Source organism: Geotrypetes seraphini, chromosome 3, assembly GCF_902459505.1.
Source record: "Geotrypetes seraphini chromosome 3, aGeoSer1.1, whole genome shotgun sequence".
NCBI lineage: Eukaryota > Metazoa > Chordata > Amphibia > Gymnophiona > Dermophiidae > Geotrypetes > Geotrypetes seraphini.
This window is the reverse complement of record NC_047086.1, coordinates 293,339,738-293,352,201: the sequence shown is the minus strand read 5'-3', so window position 1 is coordinate 293,352,201 and position 12,464 is coordinate 293,339,738. Positions and strand designations below refer to the sequence as shown.

The 12,464-nt window shown below is 42.4% G+C and overlaps 1 protein-coding gene across 1 annotated transcript in view; it reads left to right on the top strand.

Annotated features, from left to right (window-relative positions):
• Window positions 1–2,279, top strand: part of LOC117357417 (sulfotransferase 6B1-like) — a 37,272-nt gene extending 34,993 nt beyond the window's left edge. The window contains exons 6-7 of the mRNA XM_033937958.1: window positions 468–624; window positions 1,971–2,279. Coding sequence (XP_033793849.1) covers window positions 468–624; window positions 1,971–2,101 — 288 coding nt within the window. The 3' untranslated portion in view covers window positions 2,102–2,279. The remainder of the gene's footprint in view (window positions 1–467; window positions 625–1,970) is intronic.
• The last annotated feature ends 10,185 nt before the right edge of the window (window positions 2,280–12,464 follow it).

The following is a 12,464-nucleotide window of genomic DNA, read 5'->3' as shown; positions in this document are numbered from 1 at the left end:
ATCAGCATGAGGTAGGCAGAAATCCAGGACTAGCCAAAAAGCTCCATCCTGGACATGGATAACTTGGAGGTCTTCCAAGGTATTTGTTGTCCTTGAAATCAGTGCTGCAGATCCCATAATGAAACAGGATAGGACTGTCCGGAATCCAGGACTGGCCTTCCTCATGAGACTGGGTAACTTAGAAGCCATGCTACTCCTCCACTCCTGGTTGTGCTTCTACACAATGATATTCCTGCCCTGCCAGCTTTTTCCTTAACCCTTTATTTGGCATTGTTGCTCAGAAGTAACATATGTCTCCTATAGCTCTTATGGGAGATCTGCATCTCCAACTGCCTGTTACTTGGCATTGTTGCTTTCATTCAACATCAAGTTACGTAAAGCAGCCGTTTCATCATCTGCCAGTTAAAGTATGCATGCCCCCTTTTCAATGCTGATCTCTGATTTTTGTTTTGTTTGTTTATTTTTAGAATCTGGGGGCAGGAGTGAAACAGATAGCTGAATTCCTTGGTTTGCCTCTGACTCAGGATCAGATCCAGGGGATTGCAAACAGAGCCACTTTCCAAAGCATGAAAGCAAAATCTAATGAGACGCATGGCCAATTTGGTCAGGTCCTCTTCCGAAAAGGTAAAATTCCAGAATGCAATCATGATATTATACCTGTCTTTTGCACCTTTCCACCCTCCCTGCTACCAACAGCTATTGAGCAAGAAGATACCCAATTCAAAAATACTGGGAAAAGAGCCACAAAAAATTTCCAGATATGGAACCTGGCAGTTCCAAATGTCTGCAACCGCATGGCATCAACATTAAATGTGCCACTGTCTCTCATACTGGAGAGAAACAGAGAAAACAATCCTCTGCAAATGAGTCGATAAAGCACATAACAGTGGGAGTTGACGGAAAACAGAACAACCAGTAGCGCTCGCCGATGGAACTTACAATTGCATCAACATGTACTTGACTCAACACAAATTGAGTTTTGGACTATAGAGCCTGCTTCAGCAGACTAAAACGTATGCCAAAACTTTGGAGGAAAGGTGGGAGAGAAGAGATATGATAGAGATGTTTAAATACCTATGTGATATAAATGTGCATGAGTCAAGTCTCTTTCATTTGAAAGGAAGCTTTGGAATGAGAGAGCATAGCATGAAGTTAAGAGGTGATAGGCTCAGGAGTAATCTAAGGAAATACTTTTTTACAGAAAGGATGGCAGATGCATGGAACAGTTTTCCAGAAGAGATGGTAGAGACAGAGACTGTGTCTGATTTCAAGAAAGCCTGGGATAGTCACGTGGGATCTCTTAGAGAGCGGAAGAGATAAAGGCTAAATGGCCCATCTAGTCTGCCCATCCGCAGTAACCATTATCTGCCATCATGTTTCTATATCACATAGTCTATACTATTTAGATGCAAAAACTATCTAAAAACGGGGTGTCCCACTATAGATGAAAAATATACCAATGGCATCAGAGCATGGTGCACTTCTGGTTGTTCTATAGTCAGTCAACCCCCTTTAAGATGTGTGCATGTTAGGATTACCATATGACTCCAGAAAAAGGATAGGTTGAGACATCTGGGTTTTACTTTCACTAAAAGCAATGGAAGTAAAACCCGGATGTCTCAATTCATCTTCCTTTTTCTGGAGCCCTAGTGCATGTGTATGCCCACACAGTGGTCATGGGCCCTGTGCACACTTTCATGTTGGCACAATTCTGAAACTAGTGCCGATGCGTGATTTACATGTGATTGGTGGATGCTTTTAAGGCAGCTGCCGATATCAGTGCCGGTTTGAGAATCTGGGCCACAGATTTGAACTGTGAATCCAAAAATTAGCACAAAAGAAATTTTTCATGTACAAAGCCTATCAAAAATTAAAGGAAACACTGCATGGAACAAATACAAAAATATCTAAGGATAGATAAAGCACAGAACAGCACACCTCTGTTAATTTATATTATTTTCTCCTGACAGGTGACATTGGAGACTGGAAGAACCTCTTCTCGCCATCTCAGAGTCAGGAAATGGATGCAAAATTTAAATCAAGCTTAGGGGGAACCAAACTAGAGGCAAAGCTGAAGTATGATGTTCACTGCAAGGCCTAAATGTATCAACATTATAGCCGCCACACCTTACACTGGCCTGATTTCACCACCTGAATTTGTTATTGAATCTCTCTTGTTTTTTGCACATCACTGTCAAGTTTCTATGTGTGCAGCCTAGAAGCATGCTTCATACATGTATCTATTACAATTATATTGACTACATACTTACAAAACATAATTTGGATCATCTTATGAATTTTCAATGTAAAATAAAATAATTGAAAAGCTCTACTGTATCAGCATTTCCATCACATTGTATTCAATTTTCAGTGGGTTTTTATTTAGATGTTCTAGCCACAATAGCTACATGTGCACTGTTTTCAGGTACATATTTGGGGCCCTTTAACTAAAATATGCTAAATAGTTAATTTGGGAATTAGTGCAGGCATGCTTTAGGAAAATACACTAACTGCTAAGCAGTGGTTCAACACTTAAAACACACTAATTCCTGTGTTAACTGATAATTGTGGAATGGGGTATGGAACAAGGCATATACCTTACATTTACTGAGCAACTTATTGGTGGGACTGGTTATTGGTTTTGCCATTTTTCCCTATCCTTTTGTTTCTTTAATTAATTTTTAGTTACAGGCCGTCCCCGAGTTACAGACGTCCAACTTAAGTATGACTCGTGCTTAAGAACATGATTGCATAAGAACATAAGAAGTTGCCTCCACCGGGATCAGACCAGAGGTCCATCGCACCCAGTGGTCCGCACCCGCGGCGGCCCATCAGGTCCATGACCTGTCAAGTGTTCCCTGCCCTAAAAAACCTATCCTTACTTCTATCTGTATCCCTCAATCCCCTTTTCCTTCAGGAATTTATCCAAACCTTCTTTGAATCCCTGTAGTGTCTTCTGCCCCACCACAACCTCCGGGAGTGCGTTCCATGTGTCCACCACTCTCTGGGTGAAGAAGAACTTCCTGGCATTGGTTCTAAACCTATCCCCTTTCAGTTTCTCCGAGTGCCCCCTTGTACTTGTTGTTCCCCACAGTCTGAAGAATCTGTCCCTGTCTACCTTATCTATGCCTTTCAGGATCTTGAAAGTTTGTATCATGTCTCCTCTAAGTCTCCTCTTTTCCAGGGAGAACAGCCCCAGCTTCGTTTGATTTCACTGAGCAGTATTTCCAGTGGCACAGAGTCCTACATTTCTCTGTAGCAGATCCAGGAATGATGGGAAGCCACATTAAGATCCCAGTGTGTGGTTGTGCATGCTGTACTTTAGAGGGAACACTGGTAGGGACAGTTGGCCCTTTTGTCAGCTGGGAGCAGAGGTAAGCAGCAAGAAACTTAAAATCTATAAGCTCTGATTTACATACAAATCCGACTTAAGAACAGCTTTAAAAACATAACTCGTTCTTAACCTGGGGATGGCCTGTAATTCATTTTAGGGTTTCTTTTACAAAACTGTGGTAGCAGTTGCCACACAGCAAACACTCCCATGTCCATTAATTCCCTATGGACGTCGGAGTGATTACCACAGCAGCAGCTGCTTGTGAACTTTGTAAAAGGGGGCTGGTAGTTATTAACATAATATATATGAGGTCTGTTCAAAAGGTTCCAGGACAGTTTGAATTGCATGCCAACGGGAAGTGATTTTGAGATGCGCCAGGCAGCATTGACAAGCTTGAAACCTCATGAGTAACCTCCTTTTTTCTGTTTGCTGATATCTTTTTTGTCTCCGAGGTACAGCAGTTTTTGTGAAAGTGTGTTTTTGTGATTGGCTATTTTTCATCATGTGCGACCTCAATGAGCAGCGCTACAGCGTGAAGTTCTGTTTTAAATTGGGTAAGACCGCTACAGAAAGTTATGAAATGTTGAAAGTGGCTTATGGGGAACATGTCATGAGTTGTGGAAGGTGTTTTGAATGGTATTCATGCTTCAAAAGTGATCGTGAATCAGTGGAAGACATCAAAGTGATGTTAACAGGTTTTCTTTGACCGTCATGGCATTGTTCACTATGCATTTCTACCATAAGAACAAACTGTCAACCAAAATTACTATCTGAAAGTGTTGAAACGACTCTGTGAGAGAATCAGGAGGAAGCAGTCCGAACTTTGGAGAGAGCGATTGTGATTCCTGCATCACAACATCAGCTCATGCTGTTGTGAAAGTCACAAATTTTTCACAAAAAACACAGTGAGTTTTCCCCCAATCACCTTACTCTCCTGACTTGGCCCCTGCTGACAACTTCTTGTTTCCTAAACTTAAATCCATGCTGAAAGAAAAGCAATTCGACACCATTGAAGACATAAAGCAAAATTCAATGCAGCAACTTTTGGCGATTCCTGAAGATGCGTTTAAGGACTTTTTCCAGACTTGGAAACTATGGGAAAAGTATAAAAGTAGGGAAGGGGAGTACTTTGAAGGGGGTCCATTGGAATAAGTTGTAAGATTGTTTAATAATCCCTTCTTTTACAAAGCCGCACTAGTGTTTTTAGCGCCGGCCACTGCGATAACAGCTCCAACGCTCATAGAATTCCTATGAGCGTCTCAGCTGTTACCATGGTGGCCGGCACTAAAAATGCAGGCATGGCTTTGTAAAGAAGGGGGTAAATTTTTATAAAATCAGTTATGGAACTTTTTGAACATATATATATATATATATATATATATGTTGGTTTGTGGTTTTTAAATTTACTTTTGCAATTTTATTTTTTTTAATCTCGTCAGGATATGTTTATGAACTGCTTTGCATTCCTTATGTACCCTTATCATTTGTTTCTTCCCTTAATTTTGTGAGCACTATGATTTTCAGTAGAATACGCAGTACAGTGGTACCTCGGTTTACGAATGCACCGGTTTGCGAGTGTTTTGCAAGATGAGCAAAACATTTGCAAAATCGGCGCCTCAGAAACCGAACGTGCCTTGATCTGCAAGCGGCGCCCCCTGCGATCCGGCACCCTCCCCCCCCCACGATGTGAAATCCCCCAGCCCCACCCGAACACTATTCTTACTTCCATCTGGCCACTGGCACCGGCACCGGCATGTCCTGTGCGTTGGTGCCGGTGCCCAAAGATCTGCCTCCTCTTCTTTGCTGGGCCTTGAGCATCTGCGCATGCTCAAGGCCTGCGAGTTCACGCTCTCTCTGAGATTCTCGGAGATCTCAGAGAATCTCGGATAGAGCGTGAACTCGCAGGCCTTGAGCATATGCAGATGCTCAAGGCCCAGCAAAGAAGAGGAGGCAGATCTTCGGGCACCGGCACCAACACACAGGACATGCCGGTGCTGCTGCCGGTGGCCAAATGGAAGTAAGAAGCCTGTTCGGGTGGGTCTGGGGGATTTCAGATCGCGGCAGGGGGGGCTGGATTGCGGGGGGGAGGGTGCCAGATCACGCGGGGGGCCTTTGGGGGGAGCAATGTCAGTTCTCGGGGGGGGGGGGGGAGAGGGAGTAGAGCAGCGCCACTGGCCTCGGGGAGAGGGGGTGGGTGGGAATGTATCAAGTGAGTTTCACTTAGTTCCTATGGGGAAACTTGCTTTGATATATGAGTATTTTGGTTTACGAGCATGCTTCTGGAATGAATTATGCTCTTAAACTAAGGTACCACTGTATATCAAATACATTTGAACCTTGATTTGTAAGGCAGTTAATGTGCAGCAAAGGTAGTACCAGAGTATTAAGGGCTAGATTCACTAATCAAACTGATCGTGTAACGATCGGTTTGCGAGCCCTTTGTGACCCGATTTCCCTCCAACCCGATTCACTAACCTGTCCCGATCATCCTCCGATCCGTGCATGCAAATGAGGGGAAACAGCATTGAAATGCAGGCAGGAAACGATTCACTAAAATAAAAAAGCAGCACCAACTGGGCTGGCCAATCCAAAATAAGCGACTGCTGAGGACCAGTCACTGAGGTACTTTCCGACTGCCCTGCCTTCTGCCGCCCTGCTCTCTGCCCTGTCTCAGCCCTGATCTTCTACCATCTCCTGCCTGCCCCGATCTCATGCTCTCGCCCCAAATCTCTTCTGTCCTTCCTCGCGGGCTTAAAGCGGGTTAAAACCACGGGCTTGCAAAAAAGTTAAAACCAGTAAAAAAAAAATAAAATTAACTGTCAGGCTCGGAGGGCCAGCGCATGTTCAGACCATCTAGACATGGTCTGCGCATGTGTTGGGATCGTCATAGAGCAATCCAGGCAGGCGGCTGGGGGCATGATTCCAATCGCCCTCATTTGCATGAGAGCGATTCGTGAATCAGCCCCCCGGACACGGATAGGATTGCTCACGGATCGGATTGGATCCGTGCACTTAATAAATCTAGCCCTAAGTTTATTGGAAGATGTGAACATGCCCAAACAGTTAAAGCAGAGGCTTTGAAGTTACTGCATGAAAATTTTGATTAACACTTGAAAACTACTTTGGATCTAGCTCACATCTTTTCATTAGTAACTTGAAGCAAGTTACATTCATGTATAGTAGGTTGCCAGAAGGTTTACAGTTTAATCTTGTACCTGACGTAATGGAGTGTAAAGTAACATGGCCAGGATTACAAACATTAGCAGCTGTGGGATTTAAATCTGCCTGGCTTCCCTGTATCCAGCTTTAACCACTAATGCTGCCCGTGAGAAAGAGTGTTGATTGTTTACTCTGACTTGCTTGCTGTCATTATTTCAGAATAAAATGATGTGGGAGCTGTGTTAATCCACTTAGAAGGAAATAAACAGAAATAAAACTAATCAAAAAAGAAAATAAGATGAAACCTTTTTTTAGTGAACTAACAATACATTGATTTGGACTAGTTTTGAAGGCAATCCCTTCTTCTTTGGGTCAAAACTGAAGAAGGTATTATCTTTAAGAGCCAATCAAAAATATATATTAGTCCAATAAAATAGGTATCATCTTACCTTCTTTTTTGTTTTGTTTTGTTTCTATTTATGTCATATTCAATAACTGTTAGTGTATCATTTTTATCTTGTTCCTGTAAACTATAATTGCTTACACTTTCTGTAATGCTTCTTTCTTATCAAGTAATCACTTTTGATGCAATTGCTTGAGAAAGACAGTATATCAAATGATCAATAAACTAAACTAAATTATAAAAACCTGTCCGCAGCTAATGTTTTTTGAAGTTGGAAAAGAAGTGGTAATCTAAAGGGACCAAATCAGGTGAGTGTTTCAGAACTTCAAAGCGAAGATCTGCCAATTTCTATAGCATAATGGGCGCCTTGTGAGGAGCAGCATTGTCTTGAAGAAACAAGATTCCTTTTGAAAGCTTGTCTTGATTTTTAGAGACTAGATGTTGCTTTATTTTGTCAAGAAGTGCAAATTAGTACTTTGCCATGATGGTTGTACCCTTTTCCAAGTAATCTACAACAAAATTCCATCTTTGTCCGTGACAGACGCCAATACCTTGTTTGATGACTTCTGTGTCTTGAACTTATTGGTACGTCTCTATTCTTTGGATTGTTCTTTTGTCTCTGTATCACAAATATGCCATCCCAAGTTTCATCCATAGTTACGAGACAGTTCAAAAATGCCACAGGATTCCACCGAAATTGATCCAAAATGGACTGTGAGGCAAACACTCGATCACACTTCTGGGCAGCATTGAGACATTTGGGAACCCATTTGGCTGAGAGCTTTCTCATGTCTAAAATCTCATGAATAATATAGCCTACTCATTCTTGGGTAATCTTTGATCATCCAGGATCATGGAATGAACGGCATTCATGTTTTCTGAAATTGTCACTTGAGTTGGTCTCCCAGAATATTCCTCATCTTCCAAGATCCAATGTACTGTTCTAAATGCAGCAACCCAGTTCTTGACTGCAGAGTATCCCCTAATATAATTGACATATCATCATAAATTTGTTTGGTCAACTTCACTTTTAGCAAAAGATATTTCATCACTGCTCATCTCTGTTTTGCAGTGAAATCTTCATTGTTTTGTGCCATTTTCACTTCAGATCTGCAAAAAAAATAAAAAATTAAAAATTAAATGATCAGGCTACAAATACAAAATTTAGGTCAGACACATATGAAATGGGATCCCGACAATTGGTAGGAAGACACTTGGTAGAACAACAATTGGAAGGATGAAATTAGTAGGATACAACAATTGGTAGAATCTTCCTACCAAATGTCATTCTTCCAATTGTCACATTAAATTGCTGTACCCAATTGTCCTACCACAACCAATTGCATAGGTCCCAACATCCCAATCCCACCAGCACCCTCTGACACCTTTCTGACATCCCCACACAACCCTGACATCCTCACATCCTCTCCCGACACCACTCTGATATCTGTACACTCTCTGGCACTCCTCTGACATCCCCCCAACACTGTTCTGACATCTGCACACCCCCTCCCAATACCGCGCATACCCCCGACACCACACACACTTCACCTGACATCCCTACACTCGTACCTTTTGCTGAAACATCGGCAGGGGGGGATGCCCATTCGCTCCAACTGATAGGGTTGCCTATTCACAATGACAGCCCTTCCCCCTCTAGGTGACAGAGGGAAGGCTAAGTCAATGAGGGCCTTAGGCACTGGGAGGGCCCTAAAACCTCACTGGTTTAGCCTTCCAAGTGATGTCAGAGGGAAAGCTAAGCCATTGGTAGCAGTAGACAAAGATGCTTGTGAAGATATGGGTGTGTGTATGTTAAAATTCAGACCGAGAATCTGACAATGGAAGGGATGAAGGGAGGGTGATAAATGGAGAATTTTTGGACAAGGGGAAGGGAGGGAATAATAGGATGAGGAAAAGGATAAATGCTGGACATGGTGGTAGGGGGTGGAAGAGATGCTGCAGGGGGGAGAGGGAGAACTGTTGGACATGGGGATGGAGTAGAGGGAAAGGGAAGGGGTAAAAGATGTTAGACTCAGTATGCAAAGAAAGGAAAGAGAGAGATGGTTGACAATGGGAGATAGGGAGGAGGGAAGAGATGTTGTACATAGGGATGTAGGAGAGGGAGGGATACACAGAAGGGAGAAAGATGTTGAATCCAGGGATAGAATGGAGGGAAGAGAAAGGAATAAATCTTGGACCATAGGGAGGGAGCAGGACAGGAGAAGGATACATAGAAGGGAGAAAGATGAATCCAGGGCCAGAATGGAAGGAAGAGAAAGGAAGAAATGCTGGACCATGAGGAGGGAGCAGGGCAGAAAAGAGAAGATACAGGAAGATGTTGGTGAGGGGGAGTGGAAGAGACAAGGAGATGTCAGGTTATGAGGGTGGGGAGGGGAGAGAGCTGATGCCGGCTAGTAGGATGAAGGGAGGAAGACACTGAGAATGGTGGAAATATGTGGAAGAGGCTATTGGGGGGGGGGGGGGGGTAGGTATCAAGGAAATGAATGTGAAGAAGATATAGACAAGAAAGCAGAAAAGAGAAACTGGAGCCAATATGTGGGATAATTAAAATGTCCAGACAGCAAAGGTAGTAAAAATAATTTTGAATACATTAAATGGAATATGGTTTATTATTATCTTTGATATACTACTCTTCCTTAAACTAAAAAACAAAGCAGGTCACAATATAAAATCAAAACAGGTAAAATCATATCTAAGGAATGTCAGTTAATAACAGAAAAACACAAATAGACTATAGCTATTAGGACACAAAATATGCAACTAGCAATGACATCAAATAATAAATAGCCAATATAGTAGACCAGTGTTTTTTAACTAGTGTGCCCAGATTCCATAGGCATACACCTCAAAATCCCCTGGCAGTCCAGTATCATTTCCTTACCTCCCTTCCCCATTATAGGACCAGCATAGTTTTCCTATCTTCCTCTGTTCTCATGTGCCACCATACTTGCAGCATTAGCCAGCACTGCTGGAGTGATTACAGGAGGCTCTCCAGCCAGCAACAGTCTTTCCCTCTTTTTTAATTTCCTGTTGTCAAATGGGAAAGATGAGGCAGAGGTAAAGCTTCAGGCCAGCCAGAGGGAGCTGTATATAATTACTGCCGACCAATGTTACAAATGTGTAGGCCTGCGGGAATGGGGACAGTGGGAAGTAGAAAGGCATGTTGAACCTACAGGGGTGGAACAAAGGGGGCAAGAAGCTGCACATGGATGGAAGATAGGGGAAAATTCTGTACATGGATGGGAGAAGGGGAATGCACATGAATGGGATGGAAGGGGAGAGGAGAAAATTCTGTACATGGATAGAAGGGAAGTGTGTGTTTATATAGGGGGATTGCAAATGTGTAAAAGGGAATGCAAAGGGGAAATGCACATGGGTGGAAGGGGGAAAGAAGAAAATGCAACCCATGGATAGAAAAGAAGGGAGAGGAGAAAGTTAACATGGATAGAAGGGAAGTATGTGTGTGTGTGTGTGGGGGGGGGGAGTGAGAGGGGGAGGGGCGGAGAACACACATGTGAAGAAGGGAAGTTCAAGTTCAATTTATTTAATATACTGTAAATATAAAACCAGAAGGCAAATCTAAGCAGTTTACAAAAATTTTTAAAAAAAAACAAATTAAATAAGGAAAGAACAGAAAGAAGACAAAACGTAAAGGAAAACAATTGAGAACATGGGGAAAGAGGGAATCAGGGATTACAATAAAAATAAAAAGGTTGGGGAAAGGGATGAACAATATGGTAAGGGAGGGAACAAAGAATTAAAATCTGCCCACACAGAAGAAATAGTATGCCTTTGTGCCTTGAAGGTTACAAATGATTTCTCTGAACGAAGGTAAAAAGGCAAATTCCAGAGAGAAGGATCCATAACACAGAATGAATAATTCCTATGGAAATCCAGAAAAAGTTGTCTAAATGAGGGAATGACTAACAAATGCTGTTGTGAGGAGAGTAAGGTTCTTTGAGGCAAATATGGGACCAGACTATATATATATGGGACCAGAAGACTATATAAAAATGAGGTAAGACCACTCAAGAGAATCTGGTGGGAAAGAACATTATATTTAAAGGGGATGCAATATGACACCGGAAGCATGTGTTCTGATTTTAGAAGTGGTGAGATGTGATCGAACTTAGAACAGTGATGGCAGAGAAGGAAATGAACATGGGTGGGAGACAAAAATGCAGCCCATGTATAGAAAGGGGGTGAAACATACACAGGGATGGAAGGGAAGAAGTGAAAATGCTGCACATGGATAGAAGGAAGGTGTGTGTGGGGTGTGTGTGTGTGAAATCCACATGTATAGAAAAAAAAGTGAGAGGGAAATGCTCATGGATGGGAGAGAGGAAAATGCTGCCTGTAGTTAGAAGTGGGGAATGCGGTAAATAGGTAGCAGGGAAAGGAAATGAGGAAATACTGCATGTGAATAAAAGGGGAATGAGGGGGAGGAATGCACATGTGGGAATGAGAGGAAAGGGAGAGAATGACAGGGAATGCTGCACAAGGATGGAAGGGAAGAGATGGAAAATTAGATTGGAGAAGTAGGCAGAAAATGGAAGAAAGCTGAACGTGAAAGATCGGTGCTAAAGATGAATTGTAGGGCAGAAATGAAGAAAGGAGAGGAAAATAGCAAATGGACAGGAGTTCCTGAAAACAAGAGTTAAATTCAGGGAACAAAGGGAAGCAGAGCGAAAGCACCCAGACCACCTCACAAGGGAAGCAGAGCGAGACTAGGAACAAGATGGTTAGAAGAATAAAATCTCCAAAGGTATGAAAAATGATTTTGTTTATTGCATCTGTCAGTGTTATTTTGCACTTTGCAGGAGGACATGCATTTCTTTCTATTTCTGGTGTGGTGCTGCACACAACATGCAGAGTATGGCATCGTGCTTTCAGTTGTTGTCCGCATGTCTTTTGCAGTTCTCTATTTTGTATCAGGTGCATCTGCAACTGATGTGTGAGATTCTGCTGGCATGTGGCGTAGCAGGTATATTGGTGCTTCAACACATTTCACTAGTATAATTAAATGAAATAACTACTGTACTTCTGAAGGTTACAGGTACAGGAGGGGATGGAGATTCCTTGCAGGAATGGGTAGAGATGGAATGAATCTTAGTGGGAACAGGAGGGTATAGGTTTGATTTCAGTGGTGCACCTTGTTAATTGTGCCATGAGATGTAAAAGGTTAGAATTCACTACACTAGACAGAGAGACTCATAAAGATCAGTGAATCCTGGGAGGAATAGACAGACCCAAGGTGTAGGCTTTCGCAAATATGTTAATTTTGGGAAATGTGCATAGCAGAGGTCTTTGTATTGTGTTCAGTAAAATAGGAAATACATTTCTGTTTTTATTTCTCTGGTGTTGCACACCCCTGACCCTTCAAGGTCCACTTTCCTCTTGGAGTTATGTGCATTGAAATTAGGCACTCAGTTTACAGAATGAGGATATATGAGGGACCGCTGAAAAGTTCTCAGCCTGACCAAGAAGAGAATGATGTAGAGCCATGAAACGAACAAGTTATACCACAGTTTTCTTGACACTCTTTGT